The following is a 16,250-nucleotide window of genomic DNA, read 5'->3' on the forward strand; positions in this document are numbered from 1 at the left end:
TGAGAGAGAGAGAAGGGGAGCAGGGCCAGAGAAAGAGAGTGAGAGAGAGAGAAGGGGAGCGGGGCCAGAGAAAGAGAGAAGGGGAGCGGGGACAGAGAAAGAGAGTGAGAGAGAGAGAAGGGGAGCGGGGCCAGAGAAAGAGAGTGAGAGAGAGAGCCAGAGAAAGAGAGTGAGATAGAGAGAAGGGGAGCGGGGCCAGAGGAAGAGAGTGAGAGAGAGAGAAGGGAGCGGGGCCAGAGAAAGAGAGTGAGAGAGAGAGAAGGGGAGCAGGGCCAGAGAAAGAGAGTGAGAGAGAGAGAAGGGGAGCGGGGCCAGAGAAAGAGAGTGAGAGAGAGAGAAGGGGAGCAGGGCCAGAGAAAGAGAGTGAGAGAGAGAGAGAAGGGGAGCGGGGCCAGAGAAAGAGAGTGAGAGGGAGAGAAGGGGAGCGGGGCCAGAGAAGAGAGTGAGAGAGAGAGAAGGGGAGCAGGGCCAGAGAAAGAGAGTGAGAGAGAGAGAAGGGGAGCGGGGCCAGAGAAAGAGAGTGAGAGAGAGAGAAGGGGAGCGGGGCCAGAGAAAGAGAGTGAGAGAGAGAGAGAAGGGGAGCGGGGCCAGAGAAAGAGAGTGAGAGAGAGAGAAGGGGAGCGGGGCCAGAGAAAGAGAGTGAGAGAGAGAGAAGGGGAGCAGGGCCAGAGAAAGAGAGTGAGAGAGAGAGAAGGGGAGCGGGGCCAGAGAAAGAGAGTGAGAGAGAGAGAGAAGGGGAGCGGGGCCAGAGAAAGAGAGATAGAGAGAGAGAGAGAGAGAGAGAGAGAGAGAGAGAGAGAGAGAGAGAGAGAGAGAGAGAGAGAGAGAGAGAGAGAGAGAGAGAGAGAGGAGAGAAGGGGAGCGGGGCCAGAGAAAGAGAGTGAGAGAGAGAGAAGGGGAGCGGGGCCAGAGAAAGAGAGTGAGAGAGAGAGAAGGGGAGCAGGGCCAGAGAAAGAGAGTGAGAGAGAGAGAAGGGGAGCGGGGCCAGAGAAGAGAGTGAGAGGGAGAGAAGGGGAGCGGGGCCAGAGAAAGAGAGTGAGAGAGAGAGAAGGGGAGCGGGGCCAGAAAAGAGAGTGAGAGAGAGAGAAGGGGAGCGGGGCCAGAGAAAGAGAGTGAGAGAGAGAGAAGGGGAGCGGGGCCAGAGGAAGAGAGTGAGAGAGAGAGAAGGGGAGCAGGGGCCAGAGAAAGAGAGTGAGATAGAGAGAAGGGGAGCGGGGCCAGAGAAAGAGAGTGAGAGAGAGAGAAGGGGAGTGGGGCCAGAAAAAGAGAGTGAGATAGAGAGAAGGGGAGCGGGCCAGAGAAAGAGAGTGAGAGAGAGAGAAGGGGAGCGGGGCCAGAGAAAGAGAGTGAGAGAGAGAGAAGGGGAGCGGGGCCAGAGAAAGAGAGTGAGAGAGAGAGAAGGGGAGCAGGGCCAGAGAAAGAGAGTGAGAGAGAGAGAAGGGGAGCGGGGCCAGAGAAGAGAGTGAGAGGGAGAGAAGGGGAGCGGGGCCAGAGAAAGAGAGTGAGAGAGAGAGAAGGGGAGCGGGGCCAGAGAAAGAGAGTGAGAGAGAGAGAAGGGGAGCGGGGCCAGAGAAAGAGAGTGAGAGAGAGAGAAGGGGAGCGGGGCCAGAGGAAGAGAGTGAGAGAGAGAGAAGGGGAGCAGGGGCCAGAGAAAGAGAGTGAGATAGAGAGAAGGGGAGCGGGGCCAGAGAAAGAGAGTGAGAGAGAGAGAAGGGAGTGGGGCCAGAAAAAGAGAGTGAGATAGAGAGAAGGGAGCGGGCCAGAGAAAGAGAGTGAGAGAGAGAGAAGGGAGCGGGGCCAGAGAAAGAGAGTGAGAGAGAGAGAAGGGGAGCGGGGCCAGAGAAAGAGAGTGAGAGAGAGAGAAGGGGAGCAGGGGCCAGAGAAAGAGAGTGAGATAGAGAGAAGGGGAGCAGGGGCCAGAGAAAGAGAGTGAGATAGAGAGAAGGTGAGCGGGGCCAGAGAAAGAGAGTGAGAGAGAGAGAGAAGGGGAGTGGGGCCAGAAAAGGAGGGGGAGAGAGAGAGAGAAGGGGAGCGGGGCCAGAGAAAGAGAGAGAGAGAGAGAGAGAGAGAGAGAGAGAGAGAGAGAGAGAGAGAGAGAGAGAGAGAGAGAGAGAGAGAGAGAGAGAGAGAAGGGAGCGGGGCCAGAGTAAGAGAGAAGGGAGCGGGGACAGAGAAAGAGAGTGAGAGAGAGAGAAGGGGAGCGGGGCCAGAGAAAGAGAGTGAGAGAGAGAGAGCCAGAGAAAGAGAGTGAGATAGAGAGAAGGGGAGCGGGGCCAGAGGAAGAGAGTGAGAGAGAGAGAAGGGGAGCGGGGCCAGAGAAAGAGAGTGAGAGAGAGAGAAGGGGAGCAGGGCCAGAGAAAGAGAGTGAGAGAGAGAGAAGGGGAGCGGGGCCAGAGAAAGAGAGTGAGAGAGAGAGAGAAGGGGAGCGGGGCCAGAGAAAGAGAGTGAGAGAGAGAGAAGGGGAGCAGGGCCAGAGAAAGAGAGTGAGAGAGAGAGAAGGGGAGCGGGGCCAGAGAAAGAGAGTGAGAGAGAGAAAGAAGGGGAGCGGGGCCAGAGAAAGAGAGATAGAGAGAGAGAGAGAGAGAGAGAGAGAGAGAGAGAGAGAGAGAGAGAGAGAGAGAGAGAGAGAGAGAGAGAGAGAGAGAGAGAGAGAGAGAGAGAAGGGGAGCGGGGCCAGAGAAAGAGAGTGAGAGAGAGAGAAGGGGAGCGGGGCCAGAGAAAGAGAGTGAGAGAGAGAGAAGGGGAGCAGGGCCAGAGAAAGAGAGTGAGAGAGAGAGAAGGGGAGCGGGGCCAGAGAAGAGAGTGAGAGGGAGAGAAGGGGAGCGGGGCCAGAGAAAGAGAGTGAGAGAGAGAGAAGGGGAGCGGGGCCAGAGAAAGAGAGTGAGAGAGAGAGAAGGGGAGCGGGGCCAGAGAAAGAGAGTGAGAGAGAGAGAAGGGGGGCGGGGGGCCAGAGGAAGAGAGTGAGAGAGAGAGAAGGGGAGCAGGGGCCAGAGAAAGAGAGTGAGATAGAGAGAAGGGGAGCGGGGCCAGAGAAAGAGAGTGAGAGAGAGAGAGGGGAGTGGGGCCAGAAAAGAGAGTGAGATAGAGAGAAGGGGAGCGGGCCAGAGAAAGAGAGTGAGAGAGAGAGAAGGGGAGCGGGGCCAGAGAAAGAGAGTGAGAGAGAGAGAAGGGGAGCGGGGCCAGAGAAAGAGAGTGAGAGAGAGAGAAGGGGAGCAGGGCCAGAGAAAGAGAGTGAGAGAGAGAGAAGGGGAGCGGGGCCAGAGAAGAGAGTGAGAGGGAGAGAAGGGGAGCGGGGCCAGAGAAAGAGAGTGAGAGAGAGAGAAGGGGAGCGGGGCCAGAGAAAGAGAGTGAGAGAGAGAGAAGGGGAGCGGGGCCAGAGAAAGAGAGTGAGAGAGAGAGAAGGGGAGCGGGGCCAGAGGAAGAGAGTGAGAGAGAGAGAAGGGGAGCAGGGGCCAGAGAAAGAGAGTCGGGGCCAGAGAAAGAGAGTGAGAGAGAGAGAAGGGGAGTGGGGCCAGAAAAAAGAGAGTGAGATAGAGAGAAGGGGAGCGGGCCAGAGAAAGAGAGTGAGAGAGAGAGAAGGGGAGCGGGGCCAGAGAAAGAGAGTGAGAGAGAGAGAAGGGGAGCGGGGCCAGAGAAAGAGAGTGAGAGAGAGAGAAGGGGAGCAGAGGCCAGAGAAAGAGAGTGAGATAGAGAGAAGGGGAGCGGGGCCAGAGAAAGAGAGTGAGAGAGAGAGAAGGGGAGAGAGAAGAGAGTGAGAGGGAGAGAAGGGGAGCGGGGCCAGAGAAAGAGAGTGAGAGAGAGAGAAGGGGAGCGGGGCCAGAGAAAGAGAGTGAGAGAGAGAGAAGAGCGGGGCCAGAGAAAGAGAGTGAGAGAGAGAGAAGGGGAGCGGGGCCAGAGGAAGAGAGTGAGAGAGAGAGAAGGGGAGCAGGGGCCAGAGAAAGAGAGTGAGATAGAGAGAAGGGGAGCAGGGCCAGAGAAAGAGAGTGAGAGAGAGAGAAGGGGAGTGGGGCCAGAAAAAGAGAGGAGATAGAGAGAAGGGGAGCGGGCCAGAGAAAGAGAGTGAGAGAGAGAGAAGGGGAGCGGGGCCAGAGAAAGAGAGTGAGAGAGAGAGAAGGGGAGCGGGGCCAGAGAAAGAGAGTGAGAGAGAGAGAAGGGGAGCAGGGCCAGAGAAAGAGAGTGAGAGAGAGAGAAGGGGAGCGGGGCCAGAGAAGAGAGTGAGAGAGAGAGGGGAGCGGGGCCAGAGAAAGAGAGTGAGAGAGAGAGAAGGGGAGCGGGCCAGAGAAAGAGAGTGAGAGAGAGAGAAGGGGAGCGGGGCCAGAGAAAGAAGTGAGAGAGAGAGAAGGGGAGCGGGGCCAGAGGAAGAGAGTGAGAGAGAGGAAGGGGAGCAGGGCCAGAGAAAGAGAGTGAGATAGAGAGAAGGGGAGCGGGGCCAGAGAAAGAGAGAGAGAGAGAAGGGGAGTGGGGCCAGAAAAAGAAGAGAAAGAGAGTGAGAGAGAGAGAAGGGGAGCGGGGCCAGAGAAAGAGAGTGAGAGAGAGAGAAGGGGAGCGGGGCCAGAGAAAGAGAGTGAGAGAGAGAGAAGGGGAGCAGAGGCCAGAGAAAGAGAGTGAGATAGAGAGAAGGGGAGCAGGGGCCAGAGAAAGAGAGTGAGATAGAGAGAAGGTGAGAGAGAAAGAGAGTGAGAGAGAGAGAGAAGGGGAGTGGGGCCAGAAAAGGAGGGGGAGAGAGAGAGAGAAGGGAGCCCAGAGAAAGAGAGAGAGAGAGAGAGAGAGAGGAGAGAGAGAGAGAGAGAGAGAGAGAGAGAGAGAGAGAGAGAGAGAGAGAGAGAGAGAAGGGGAGCAGAGAAAGAGAGTGAGAGAGAGAGAAGGGGAGCAGAGGCCAGAGAAAGAGAGTGAGATAGAGAGAAGGGGAGCAGGGGCCAGAGAAAGAGAGTGAGATAGAGAGAAGGTGAGCGGGGCCAGAGAAAGAGAGTGAGAGAGAGAGAAGGGGAGTGGGGCCAGAAAAGAGAGGAGAGAAGAGAGAAGGGGAGCGGGGCCAGAGAAAGAGAGAGAGAGAGAGAGAGAGAGGGGAGCGGGAGAGAGAGAAAGAGAGTGAGAGAGAGAGAGAAGGGGAGCAGGGGGGAGCGGGGCCAGAGTAAGAGAGAAGGGGAGCCAGAGAAAGAGAGTGAGAGAGAGAGAAGGGGAGCGGGGCCAGAGAAAGAGAGTGAGAGAGAGCCAGAGAAAGAGAGAGAGGAGAGAAGGGGAGCGGGGCCAGAGAAAGAGAGTGAGAGAGAGAGAAGGGGAGGGGGCCAGAGAAAGAGAGTGAGAGAGAGAGAAGGGGAGCAGGGCCAGAGAAAGAGAGAGAAAGAGAAGGGGAGTGAGAGAGAGAGAGAGAGAAGGGGAGCAGGGCCAGAGAAAGAGAGTGAGAGAGAGAGAAGGGGAGCGGGGCCAGAGAAAGAGAGAAGGGAGAGGGCCAGAGAAAGAGAGAGAGAGAGAGAGAGAGGGGAGCAGAGAGAGAGAGGGGAGAAGGGGAGCGGGGCCAGAGAAAGAGAGTGAGAGAGAGAGAAGGGGAGCGGGGCCAGAGAAAGAGAGTGAGAGAGAGAGAAGGGGAGCAGGGCCAGAGAAAGAGAGTGAGAGAGAGAGAAGGGGAGCGGGGCCAGAGAAAGAGAGTGAGAGAGAGAGAGAAGGGGAGCGGGGCCAGAGAAAGAGAGTGAGAGAGAGAGAGAGAGGGGAGCGGGGCCAGAGAAAGAGAGTGAGAGAGAGAGAGAGGGGAGCGGGCCAGAGAAAGAGAGTGAGAGAGAGAGAAGGGGAGCGGGCCAGAGAAAGAGAGAGAGAGAGAGAAAGAAGGGGAGCGGGGCCAGAGAAAGAGAGAGAGAGAGAAAGAAGAGAGAAAGAGAGAGAGAGAGAGAGAGAGAGAGAGAGAGAGAGAGAGAGAGAGAGAGAGAGAGAGAGAGAGAGAGAGAGAGAGAGAGAGAGAGAGAAGGGGAGCGGGGCCAGAGAAAGAGAGTGAGAGAGAGAGAGAAGGGGAGCGGGGCCAGAGAAAGAGAGTGAGAGAGAGAGAAGGGGAGCGGGGCCAGAGAAGAGAGTGAGAGAGAGAGAAGGGGAGCGGGGCCAGAGAAAGAGAGTGAGAGAGAGAGAAGGGGAGCGGGGCCAGAGAAAGAGAGTGAGAGAGAGAGAAGGGGAGCGGGGCCAGAAAAAGAGAGAGAGAGAGAGAAAGAAGGGGAGCGGGGCCAGAGAAAGAGAGAGAGATAGAGAGAGAGAGAGAGAGAGAGAGAGAGAGAGAGAGAGAGAGAGAGAGAGAGAGAGAGAGAGAGAGAGAGAGAGAGAGAGAAGGGGAGCGGGGCCAGAGAAAGAGAGAGAGAGAGAGAAGGGGAGCAGGGCCAGTGAAAGAGAGAGAGAAAGGATAATGAAAAATATGACTTTTCTCAATTAGACAATCCTAATAAAGATGTACTATACAGTAATGTTGACTGTGAATTGGGGATGGAGAGCTGCTTGCAGAAGGACAAGTGCCTTCAAGGAGAAGTGGGTAGAAGGTCCCTCTAACCACTGATACAGGATCAGATACTGTTACATACCTTTAATGGTGAAGGTTAGAGACTTTGGGTTAAGGTCATCTGATTCTAAGGGAAACTACTACCTTGAGCTATCACAGAAAGAAAGACATGCATATTGGGGTGCAGGACAGAATGACAGTTAGAGAGTGGCCTGACCAATGAAGGCATGTTTCTCATCATCTGCCCCGAGCCTGTAGCATCGTGGGAAGAATGTGTCTGGGTTTGTAGCATCAAACCACTGAAGGTTCCTCAAGTTCACACATAGACCCACCTGAGAGAGAGAGAGAGAGAGAGAGAGAGAGAGAGAGAGAGAGAGAGAGAGAGAGAGAGAGAGAGAGAGAGAGAGAGAGAGAGAGAGAGAGAGAGAGAGAGAGAGAGAGAGAGAGAGAGAGAGAGAGAGAGAGAGAGAGAGAGAGAGAGAGAGAGAGAGAGAGAGAGAGAGAGAGAGAGAGAGAGAGAGAGATTATAATTACTCATTATGTATCCCTGAATAAAATAGAGTAAAGTAGAGAAAATAGCAGGATAATAGAATAAAATAGGAGGGAGAGAGAGGCACTAGAATGTAGCCTGAGTATTCCCGTTATTTCCTTAAGTGAATTGAGTGCAATCTGTATTCAGACTGTGACCTTGGTGGTGAAAGTGCCCGACTTTGCATAGTGATTGGTCATCTGGTCCTTCCGTAACGAGCGGCAGTCAATCTCATCCCTCCGTGTCGTCCAGTAGAAGTATGTTGTTTCATTTCGCACCAGACGAGACTGGGGGAAGAAAGGGTGAATGAAAGAGTGACAGGAAAGGGGAAAATCTAGCAGTGATGCCACATCAAACAGCAGCTCACCATGAGGTCATACATGTCATCAGGGTCGTGCCCCCTCGCCCCCTCCAGCCCTCTGTCTGAAAAAGAAGAGAGAGAAGTACATAAAAGTAGGTAGAACATAGGAGTAGAAATGGGAGAAGGTTGCTGCTCCTAACCACTACATGATAAAATATTTTCTAATCTATTTTCTAATGGTTAGGGTTAGGTTTTTAGTAGGCTAATCTGATCCTAGACTTGTGGTCAGGGTCAACTTCTCACTCGAGCGATGACAAGCTCTGTCCTGACAGGAGAGTAATGTGTGCGGTGTGACATATCTTGGTTGATGTGGTATGGGCTCAGGTTGTATCTTATTCTTAGGACTAGGAGCATCCTACCGGTGCTCCCATTACATTTACACCACAGCTATTTATCTAAGTGCCCTATCCATACCATTAGCAGGGATTCTGCTTTACCTTATACTGTATAGGTAGGCTCAAACTTAAAACTGTTGAAGTCTCTCTTACAGCCTTTGTGGACTACAGAATACCTCACAAGCGCTAGTTTCTTCCTTGAAAGTTTCCTTGCCACTGTCTGATTGTGGGTTGACAAATGTATTCAAACCTAATGTGCTTGCCCAATGAAGAGCTTCCGTCTTACCGTTGTCATCATTACTGTCATCCCCATCCTCACCATCCTCTTCACCATGACAACGGCCTGCTGGTTTTGGGGCGGGGTGTGGCAGTCGACGCTCCACCCAACCTCTGGCCTGCAAGGCAGCACGGATCACAGGATAGGGGCCCTGTACAGAGAAAACCCTCCGCAGCTGAGAGAGAGAGAGAGAGGGTAGGAAAGTGTCTTTAGGTCAGTTGGTCTGCAGCCCTGGTCCATGAGAGCTGCAGTGTATGAAATATTTTTCCTCTAGCCTATGGATCAGGTGTGAATCAGGTGCCTTAGTGCTTGGCTGGAGCCAAACCCTGCATACCCTGTCTCTCTTCAGTGTGGCCAGGGTTGGTGACCACTGCTGTAGGCAATGTGTTGGTTGTGGTGTGTCTGCTGTTGACCCAGACAGTGGTTGTGTGGAGAGAAGAGAGAGAAAGAGACCAGGGGCATCATGCACCCCAAAAAAGTATGTGAGGATGGCTGAGGGGCTTCTCTGCTAAAAATCTGGGTACATTTTTTTAAAGGAATGGGAGTCTTATTCAATACATTTAGTTTGCCAGCAGCATACCACCATACATCCCACTGCTGGCTTGCCTTTGACGCTAAGCAGGATTGCTCATCGTCTGTCCCTGGATGGGAAACCAGATGCTGCTGGAAGTGGTGTTGGAGGGCCAGTAGGAGGTGCTCTTTCCTCTGGTCGTATGACCCAGGACAGTGATTGGGGACATTTCCCTGTGTAAGGTGCTGTCTTTCGGATGTCCTGACTCTCTGTGGTCGCTAAAGATCCCATGACACTTATTGTAAGAGTAGGGGTGTTAATACTGGTGTCCTGACTAAATTTCTAATCTGGCCCTCATACTATCATGGCCACCTAATCATCCCCAGCTTCCAATTGTCTCATTCCTCCTCTCCCATGTAACTATTCCCCAGGTCATCGCTGTGAATGTGTTCTCAGTCACCTTACAGGGTTAAATATAGAAATATAAGTTATTGCTTGCTTTTCTAAAGTCTGCCAACCTTGCCAGCCTGCAAGATAGCTAGACAAGCTAGCTACTCTAACTTGATTGATAGCCTGAAATGGCTTCTTGGTAGCTAGTTACGAGGTTGGGAGATTGGGAACCTAACTTTGTGGCCCTGTGCTCCATCTGGGCACGGCGCCTCTGAGAGCGACAACTGTCTTACCTGAACAGCCTTCTCCACCAGAGCCTTGGCAGTCTTCAGCCTGTCTGGGTTTATCTCTGGCAGGTTAAACGGACTGCAACGCACCCTCCCCTCTATGGGGGAAAACATACATTTAGTATACAGTATGGTGTCAGTGGCGTACCGCAGTTTGGCGGGGCCCCTCGCAAGGTCTGAGAGAAAATGTTGCTGTTTTATTGTCAGTAGTACTATAAAAAAGTATTAAAAACTCAAGTAAAACAAAACACGAGAAAATAGAAATAAGAAGAACACGAGAAAGTAAGTAAGCTATATACAGGGTCTGTTCCAGGGTCAGTGCCAATACCATATTTACAATGTGCAGGGATACTGGAGTGGTAGGATTAGATATGTATAGGGGTAAGGTGACTAGGCATCAGGGGAGTATCACCATTGACCTCTGGATCTAGGGCTCCCTTGTGTGTCTGCTGGCTCCTCAGGTTGTCCTTCCTCCCCTCTACAAATCCAGATCCAGACCCAGAACCTGCAGCAGCCCTGGTTCCCGGTTCCCGGTCCCTTGTCCCAACACCAGACCCAGCATCAACCCATGGTATCAAGTCCGAGCCCCAGCAATAGCACGGATCCCAGTTTCTAGTTCCAGCACCAACCCCTCTCGTCGCATAGCCTCCGATTCGGGTTGACCATTTCCCAACGGAGAATATCACAGGTACTTCCTGTTTAAGCTTCTGCTTGTACAGTATAGAGTTATGATCTGACTTGCCGAAAGGGGAGACGAGGGAGGGCCTTTGTATGCTTGCTTGTGGTTAGAGTAACAGTGTTTTTTATCACTCCTAGTGATGAAAGAAACATGTCGATGGAAGTTGGGTGTTACATGTCTTAATGAAGTGGAATTCAAATCACTGGCAACAAGAAAAGCAGCCTCCGGGTTGATGGTTTCCTGCTTGTTCATAGCCTCGTACAGTTCGTTAAGTGTCAGCTTGTTTTTTTCTTGTCCTAAGGAGGACTATATACTGTAGTCATGATAACAGATGAAAGCTCTCTGGATAGGTAGAAGGGTCAGCATTTGACCATCGGGTATTCCAAGACAGGTGAATAATGGATCGGGACTTCCACTGCACTAGAGTCAGCACCCTATTTGCTGTTGCTGAAGAAGCATACCCCTTGTTATAGGTTTATGTTTTCCATGTGTGTTTTGAGGTTGGCATGTATAGCATGTTTTTTTATTTAACTAGGAAAGTCCGTTAAGAACATTTTAAAAATTTACAATGACGACGCTTGGCCAATTGTGCGTCACCTTATGGGACTGCCGATCCCGTTGTGATGCAGCCCGGGATCAAACCAGGGTCTGTAGTGACGCCTCAAGGACGGAGATGTAGTGCCTTAAACCGCAACGCCACTTGGGAGTCTCGTTAGCACATAGGGTGCACCGATTGGAGTCACCTCGTTAGTGATCGGCAGTGTTGAGGATGTCAGCAATCCCAACATGGTTGATCTGACCGAGACATTTATGGGTGATCCTGATTTCGCTAAACCTCCTGAGTTGACCTCTCCTTTGAAAACCACAAAGGTGAGCGAGTTTGTAGGACCACTGAAGGAAGAGTGTTCCTACAGCTGACACTTCGATGTCTAGGAAGCAACTGATTGCTGAACAGAGTAAAGTTTTTTCCCTCTCTCCTCTTTTTGCTGAGATACGTCCGGAGGAGTTTGAGGAAGTTCATGTGGGCTACTTTGACAGAGATGGTGTTCTAATGAGGAAATGGCATTCTCGCACCACTTCTGAGCATGACGATTGGCCCAGTGTATCTCAAATTGTCATTCCAGTTATACTTCAACAAGAGATACTGAGGTTGGCTCACGATGGTAGTATAGCAGGCCATCTTTGGGTCAACAGGGCGTATGACCGTATCTTGCATAACATCTTTTGGCCTGGTCTGAAACAGGATGTTGTGGCTTACTGTAAATCCTGTCGAGTTTGCCAGTGGACGGATAAACCTAACCAAGCTGTGCCGGTTGCACCTATACAGCCTATTCCTGGTTTTGACTAACCTTTCAGAAGGGTTCTGGTGGATTGTGTTGATCCTTTGCCCAAAGCAAAGAGTTGTAACCAGTTTCTCTTAACCATCATGTGTGCTGCCACTCGTTTCCCAAAGACCATTCCACTGAGGAAAATCACGGGAGGAAAGCTACTACGGATTTTTGCAGGAGTTTCCCCTTGAAGTCAGACATGTCCGTGGTAAGGACAACTTGGTAGCTGATTGTCTTTCAAGGGTGAGCAGTCAATTGGTTTTGTGTTTTGCGTTTAGCCAGTGTGTTGCCCTGGCTCACAATTTAGTTTGCCTGAATGTTTTGTCGTTTTGGAGAGGAGTTTGGTTTTGGTTGCACTCATTCCAAGGGGATGAGAGTTATAGAAGCGTTAGTGAGTTTTTCAAAACTTGTGTTTTAGGCATCTATTAATTTAATATAAAAATTATAATAAAATATATATTTGCAAAAAAAGTGTTTCGTCTTCATTGTAGAAGGTGACACATTTAAGTAATTTATAATTACAGTACTTAACTGAAGGTTTTGTTATAAATGTACAGTCATTTGTTACAGTGCATGTTACAGAAAAGCAGAGTATATTGCAGTTTACGAGAGTCCCGTTGATAGCAAATCCACAAAGGGACTTCATCCATTTTATTATCAATAGGCTGTACATTGGCCAATAGAATGTGACCGGTTTCCCCTTCACCTTTTTTCACCAGCATTTCCTCTTGGATAGCCTGAAAAATGTGTTGTAATTACACAAAGAGCCCGGGGCAGAGCAGAAGTCGAAGCTGGAATTGAGGTCGATCTGATGTTTAAAAGTTCTTGTTGATCATAAGAAATGATAGAGGATATATTTAGTGCAAAAAAAGTAAAGATAAACACCAAAATTATAACTAAATAGCAAAGTGGCAGCCATACACTATGCCGCCAACATTGTGTGTGTGTGTGTGTGTGTGTGTGTGTGTGTGTGTGTGTGTGTGTGTGTGTGTGTGTGTGTGTGTGTGTGTGTGTGTGTGTGTGTGTGTGTGTGTGTGTGTGTGTGTGTGTGTGTGTGTGTGTGTGTGTGTGTGTGTGTGTGTGTGTGTGTGTGTGTGTGTGTGTGTGTGTGTGTGTGTGTGTTCTTACGAGGCATGTGCTGCATGCTGCTCTCAGGGTTGGCTAAAATCTGTCACTCTGGTGTCCCCTTCTCTCTGGTCATCTAAGGAGAGAATAGATAATCATCATGCTGTAGTTAGCCTACTATCAGCCTATAGGTCTGGACCTTTATGGCACAGGCAACCGCAAGCACCACTCCAACTGTTACTCCTAAATCACCTAAGTGTTACCTAGTGTTGATTTTTCAGTGTAACATTTATAGTGTTGATTCTGGTGTTACATTAACACTCATTGGTGTAAATGAACCTAAGTGCTGGTGTTAATAACCAGTGTTAAACCAAAACCATGGCATCATTACCATATTTCCCAGCATTCTCTATTGCAGGTTGATTTTTAGAATTGTTTTTGCATTGACGGTTGAATTAATCTTAAGCTACTCAAATAAATAACAAATTAATACAAACTGTTAATTGGATTTGTTGCACCCATTACTAAAATGTTTGTTTCAGTACAAATGGTTTAGGTAGTCTCATCATTTATCTTCCCAAACCCGGCAATCATTCTGAATGCAGGTTGCGGCTGGATTCCAATAAGAATCACACATCCCTTCACAGTTCATTACAATGTGACTTGCAGGCTTGAAAACCTCAAATGTCAGGCCACCTCAATAGGGTAACATTCAGTTCTCAAAGTAAGGTCCTAAAAATGTGTTATACTGTTATTTGATTAATGACACCATGTTTATTTAGGAGCTCACGTGGTGAAGGCCACAAATCAGATGCAACAATCATGTCTCTATCACTAACAAATACAGTCTTGGGTTGTAACTACAAATCACTCGAACAGCAAGGCACTCTGGGAAATATAGAAATAAGGCTTTACACTAAGCAGTGTGTTAATTTAACACTGAAAACTGTAGACCCGTATAGACACTGGACCAGTATTCAAATTAATAGAATCTGTGTTTATTTAACACTGGAGAATTTGCTGTGTATGTATACACAAAAAAATGATATACTTTTGTTTTTAAAGTAACTTACTGGCAGCCAATTACCTGTAAATTACAGTAAAGAAAGTATGTTACCGTAAATTATAAATACATTTTGGTTTACCAGTACATTACTGTAAAGTTTCTAACATACTGGACTTTTTTCCCAGCAATTTACAGTAAATGCCAGTAAATGACCATAAAAACAACAGGATTTATTTACAGTGTAGACTAAGCAGTCACTTCACAGAGTGAAGCCGACAGTGAAGGCAACTGCAGACTGATTGATCTACAAATCGCCTTGCATCATGAATAACTACTTATTAATATTTATAGATCAGTCAGTCACCATTTACCCACAATGCATCATGAATTGTACACTTTCAAACACAGCCACAGGTTCTGCTGTTAGCTGTCTGTAGGGCAGGTTCTCTTAAAATGACACATCGAGTGGGTAGTGATCGGGGTCAGGTGGTTGTTAATCTGTGGCGAGCCGAAACATACACTGTCACCTGTTTTGCCAAACCCCCACCCATCCACTCTGGAGTGAATTACATATACACCCTCCCACATGCACCTGAGGCTTTTCACAGACTGTGGTCATGTTCACCAAATAAACTCATGCACACAAAACACAGGGCAGAAATTTCAATGCACAATGTTGACATGTAATTATTCTTACCTAGTTACAGGTACCTCATCACCAAGCCCACTCAATAATAGAGATTAAATATGTATTGTCACATCCGACGCTAGACAAGTCTACAATAATTAGTTGATTATCAGGAATGAAAAGACACTCACAATATCCTCTCTCCCGTTGAGCAATGAAGTGCAGTAATCTGTATAGTCTACAGTCAGACAGTGAGTAGCCTAAGGGCAATTCCATGGTAACGGAATTATGCTGCATGCCAAACAAATACCATTGATTTTAAAGTATATCAAACCATACAACTCTATGGACAATGACTACTTTGAACAATTTCCACAGTAAATCAAAAAAATTATAATTAACTGGAAAAAAGTTTGGTAACAGATTGATGTTAAAATCTCCCACATTTGTATTCTGTTACCAAATGTTGTAGCTGCATAGTCCTTCCTGTAAATGTGTTTTAGTACAATATCCTGGGAAACTTTGTTTTTTATTTAGTGTACATTTTATAGGGAAAAATAGGAATCTCAGTATAATTCCATTACCATGCAATATGGAAAATGCATTCATTCCCAGGCAATTAGTTGAATACAGATAATGGGGTTATTAAACACATGGCAAATCTGTTACAATACAAAAATATCTGTATCTAAGCTTCAAATATCATGCTCACAGTCATTTCTGCACTCACTGTGAACTCACCTGCCCTCCCATGGTGCTTTTATTCCCCCAGCTGCCTCTTGCACCATTTTGCTTCCTTTTGACTGCCGTGACCCAACTGCTACCTGCACACCTGCGCAATCCTGCCTCCTCCCTCAAGTTCCCACACACTGGGAGAATCTCAATTGCAGAATGCTTGTGTCCTTCCTGCTCTCGCCTCACCTCTTCTCAAAACCCATTGGAGGTGATGGTCAGTGGGGCGGGACCTCTGGCTTTCTCATCCAATGGGTTGGAGAAGAAGGCGAGGAGATATGGAAGGTCTAAAACCTGCCATAATTAAATAAATAAATAAATGCATACATAAATAGGTACATTAAACAATAAATCAACACAAAATTAAATGAGCAAGGAAATTAAAAAATACTGATAAAAATGTATACATTTTATGTATTTAATTATTATCTATGTATTTATTCATTTTATGTATATATTTATTCATTCATTTATTTCTGTATTTCCTCCTCCAATATGATAATTGGGGGGGGTCAATCAAACTCATGTGGGTGGTAATCTAACACACCAATGGTAGATCAATGTCATGGTGTAGTTGCTCATTGCTTTTGCCTGCTTTTGCACCTATGTGAAGCTAGCCACAATAATGATTAGCCATAATAGTAGAATTTGTGGTTCGCCTTCAAAATCAAAGTCCCATATTGAAACGGATGCAAGCAGATACGAATAGTGGGTATTAACATTCACATTGCAATGGTACAGCTTTAGCTATGGATCGTGGGTCCATGAAATGAGGTATCAATCCAGAACACAACTGTGAGGTGTTTACACAAATATTAGCGTTGTGGCTCTTATTGTAGGACTTTGTCAGCACTGGAGAAAGAGTCATATTAGCTCACCAGTCAACTTACTGTGTAGTGAACATTCATATTGCAATGTACAGCCTTACCTATGGATCTTGGGGCCATGAAATGGAGTATCAGCCTACTCAGTGACACTTAGAGCACAACTATGAGGAGTTTATAAATATTTGTGTTGTAGCTCATATTGCAGGACTTTAACTGCGGGCGGCAGGTAACCTAGAGGTTAAGAGTGTTGGGCCAGTACCCAAAATGTGGCTGGTTCTATTCCCCGAGCCGACTAAGGGAAAAATATGTTGGTGCTGTTGAGCAAGGTACTTAACTGTAATTGCTCTGGATTAGAGTATCTGCTAAATGACTCAAATGGAAATGACCTCATCAGTCTGTCTATTGTGCGTATTTGACATTCATATTGTAATATACAGCCTTACATATGAATCTTGGGTCCATGAAATTGGGTATCAACCTACACAGTGACACCCACAGAACACAACTGTGAAGAGTTTACACAAATTTTAAGGTCGTAACTCTTTGACACTTTGGACTTTGACACTACTTTGAAATGAGCCACATTAGCTCACCAGTCAATAGGTTGAATAGTGAGGTGATTTCCCACAGTCAAAGTCCTGCATTAAGAGCTACAACACTAATATGTGTGTAAACCTTCACAGTTGTGTTCTGTGGTGTCACTGAGTAGGCTGATACCCCATTTTATGGACCTAAGATACTTAGGTAAGGCTATACTTTGCAATATAATTGTTCAATATGCACCGATGACACAACGGTGGTAGGCTTGATCACTGACAACAAC

General features: G+C 48.3%; 1 protein-coding gene across 1 annotated transcript in view; it reads right to left on the reverse strand.

Annotated features, from left to right (window-relative positions):
• ttll3 (tubulin tyrosine ligase-like family, member 3) overlaps window positions 1-14,723 on the reverse strand; it is a 26,773-nt gene extending 12,050 nt beyond the window's left edge. The window contains exons 1-7 of the mRNA XM_046312350.1: window positions 14,610-14,723; window positions 12,298-12,370; window positions 9,169-9,260; window positions 7,984-8,149; window positions 7,369-7,424; window positions 7,160-7,288; window positions 6,690-6,804 (exon numbers count right to left, since the gene is read on the reverse strand). Coding sequence (XP_046168306.1) covers window positions 6,690-6,804; window positions 7,160-7,288; window positions 7,369-7,424; window positions 7,984-8,149; window positions 9,169-9,260; window positions 12,298-12,313 — 574 coding nt within the window. The 5' untranslated portion in view covers window positions 12,314-12,370; window positions 14,610-14,723. The remainder of the gene's footprint in view (window positions 1-6,689; window positions 6,805-7,159; window positions 7,289-7,368; window positions 7,425-7,983; window positions 8,150-9,168; window positions 9,261-12,297; window positions 12,371-14,609) is intronic.
• Window positions 14,724-16,250: the final 1,527 nt, after the last annotated feature.

This window comes from Oncorhynchus gorbuscha, linkage group LG18 (assembly GCF_021184085.1).
Source record: "Oncorhynchus gorbuscha isolate QuinsamMale2020 ecotype Even-year linkage group LG18, OgorEven_v1.0, whole genome shotgun sequence".
NCBI classification, from domain to species: domain Eukaryota; kingdom Metazoa; phylum Chordata; class Actinopteri; order Salmoniformes; family Salmonidae; genus Oncorhynchus; species Oncorhynchus gorbuscha.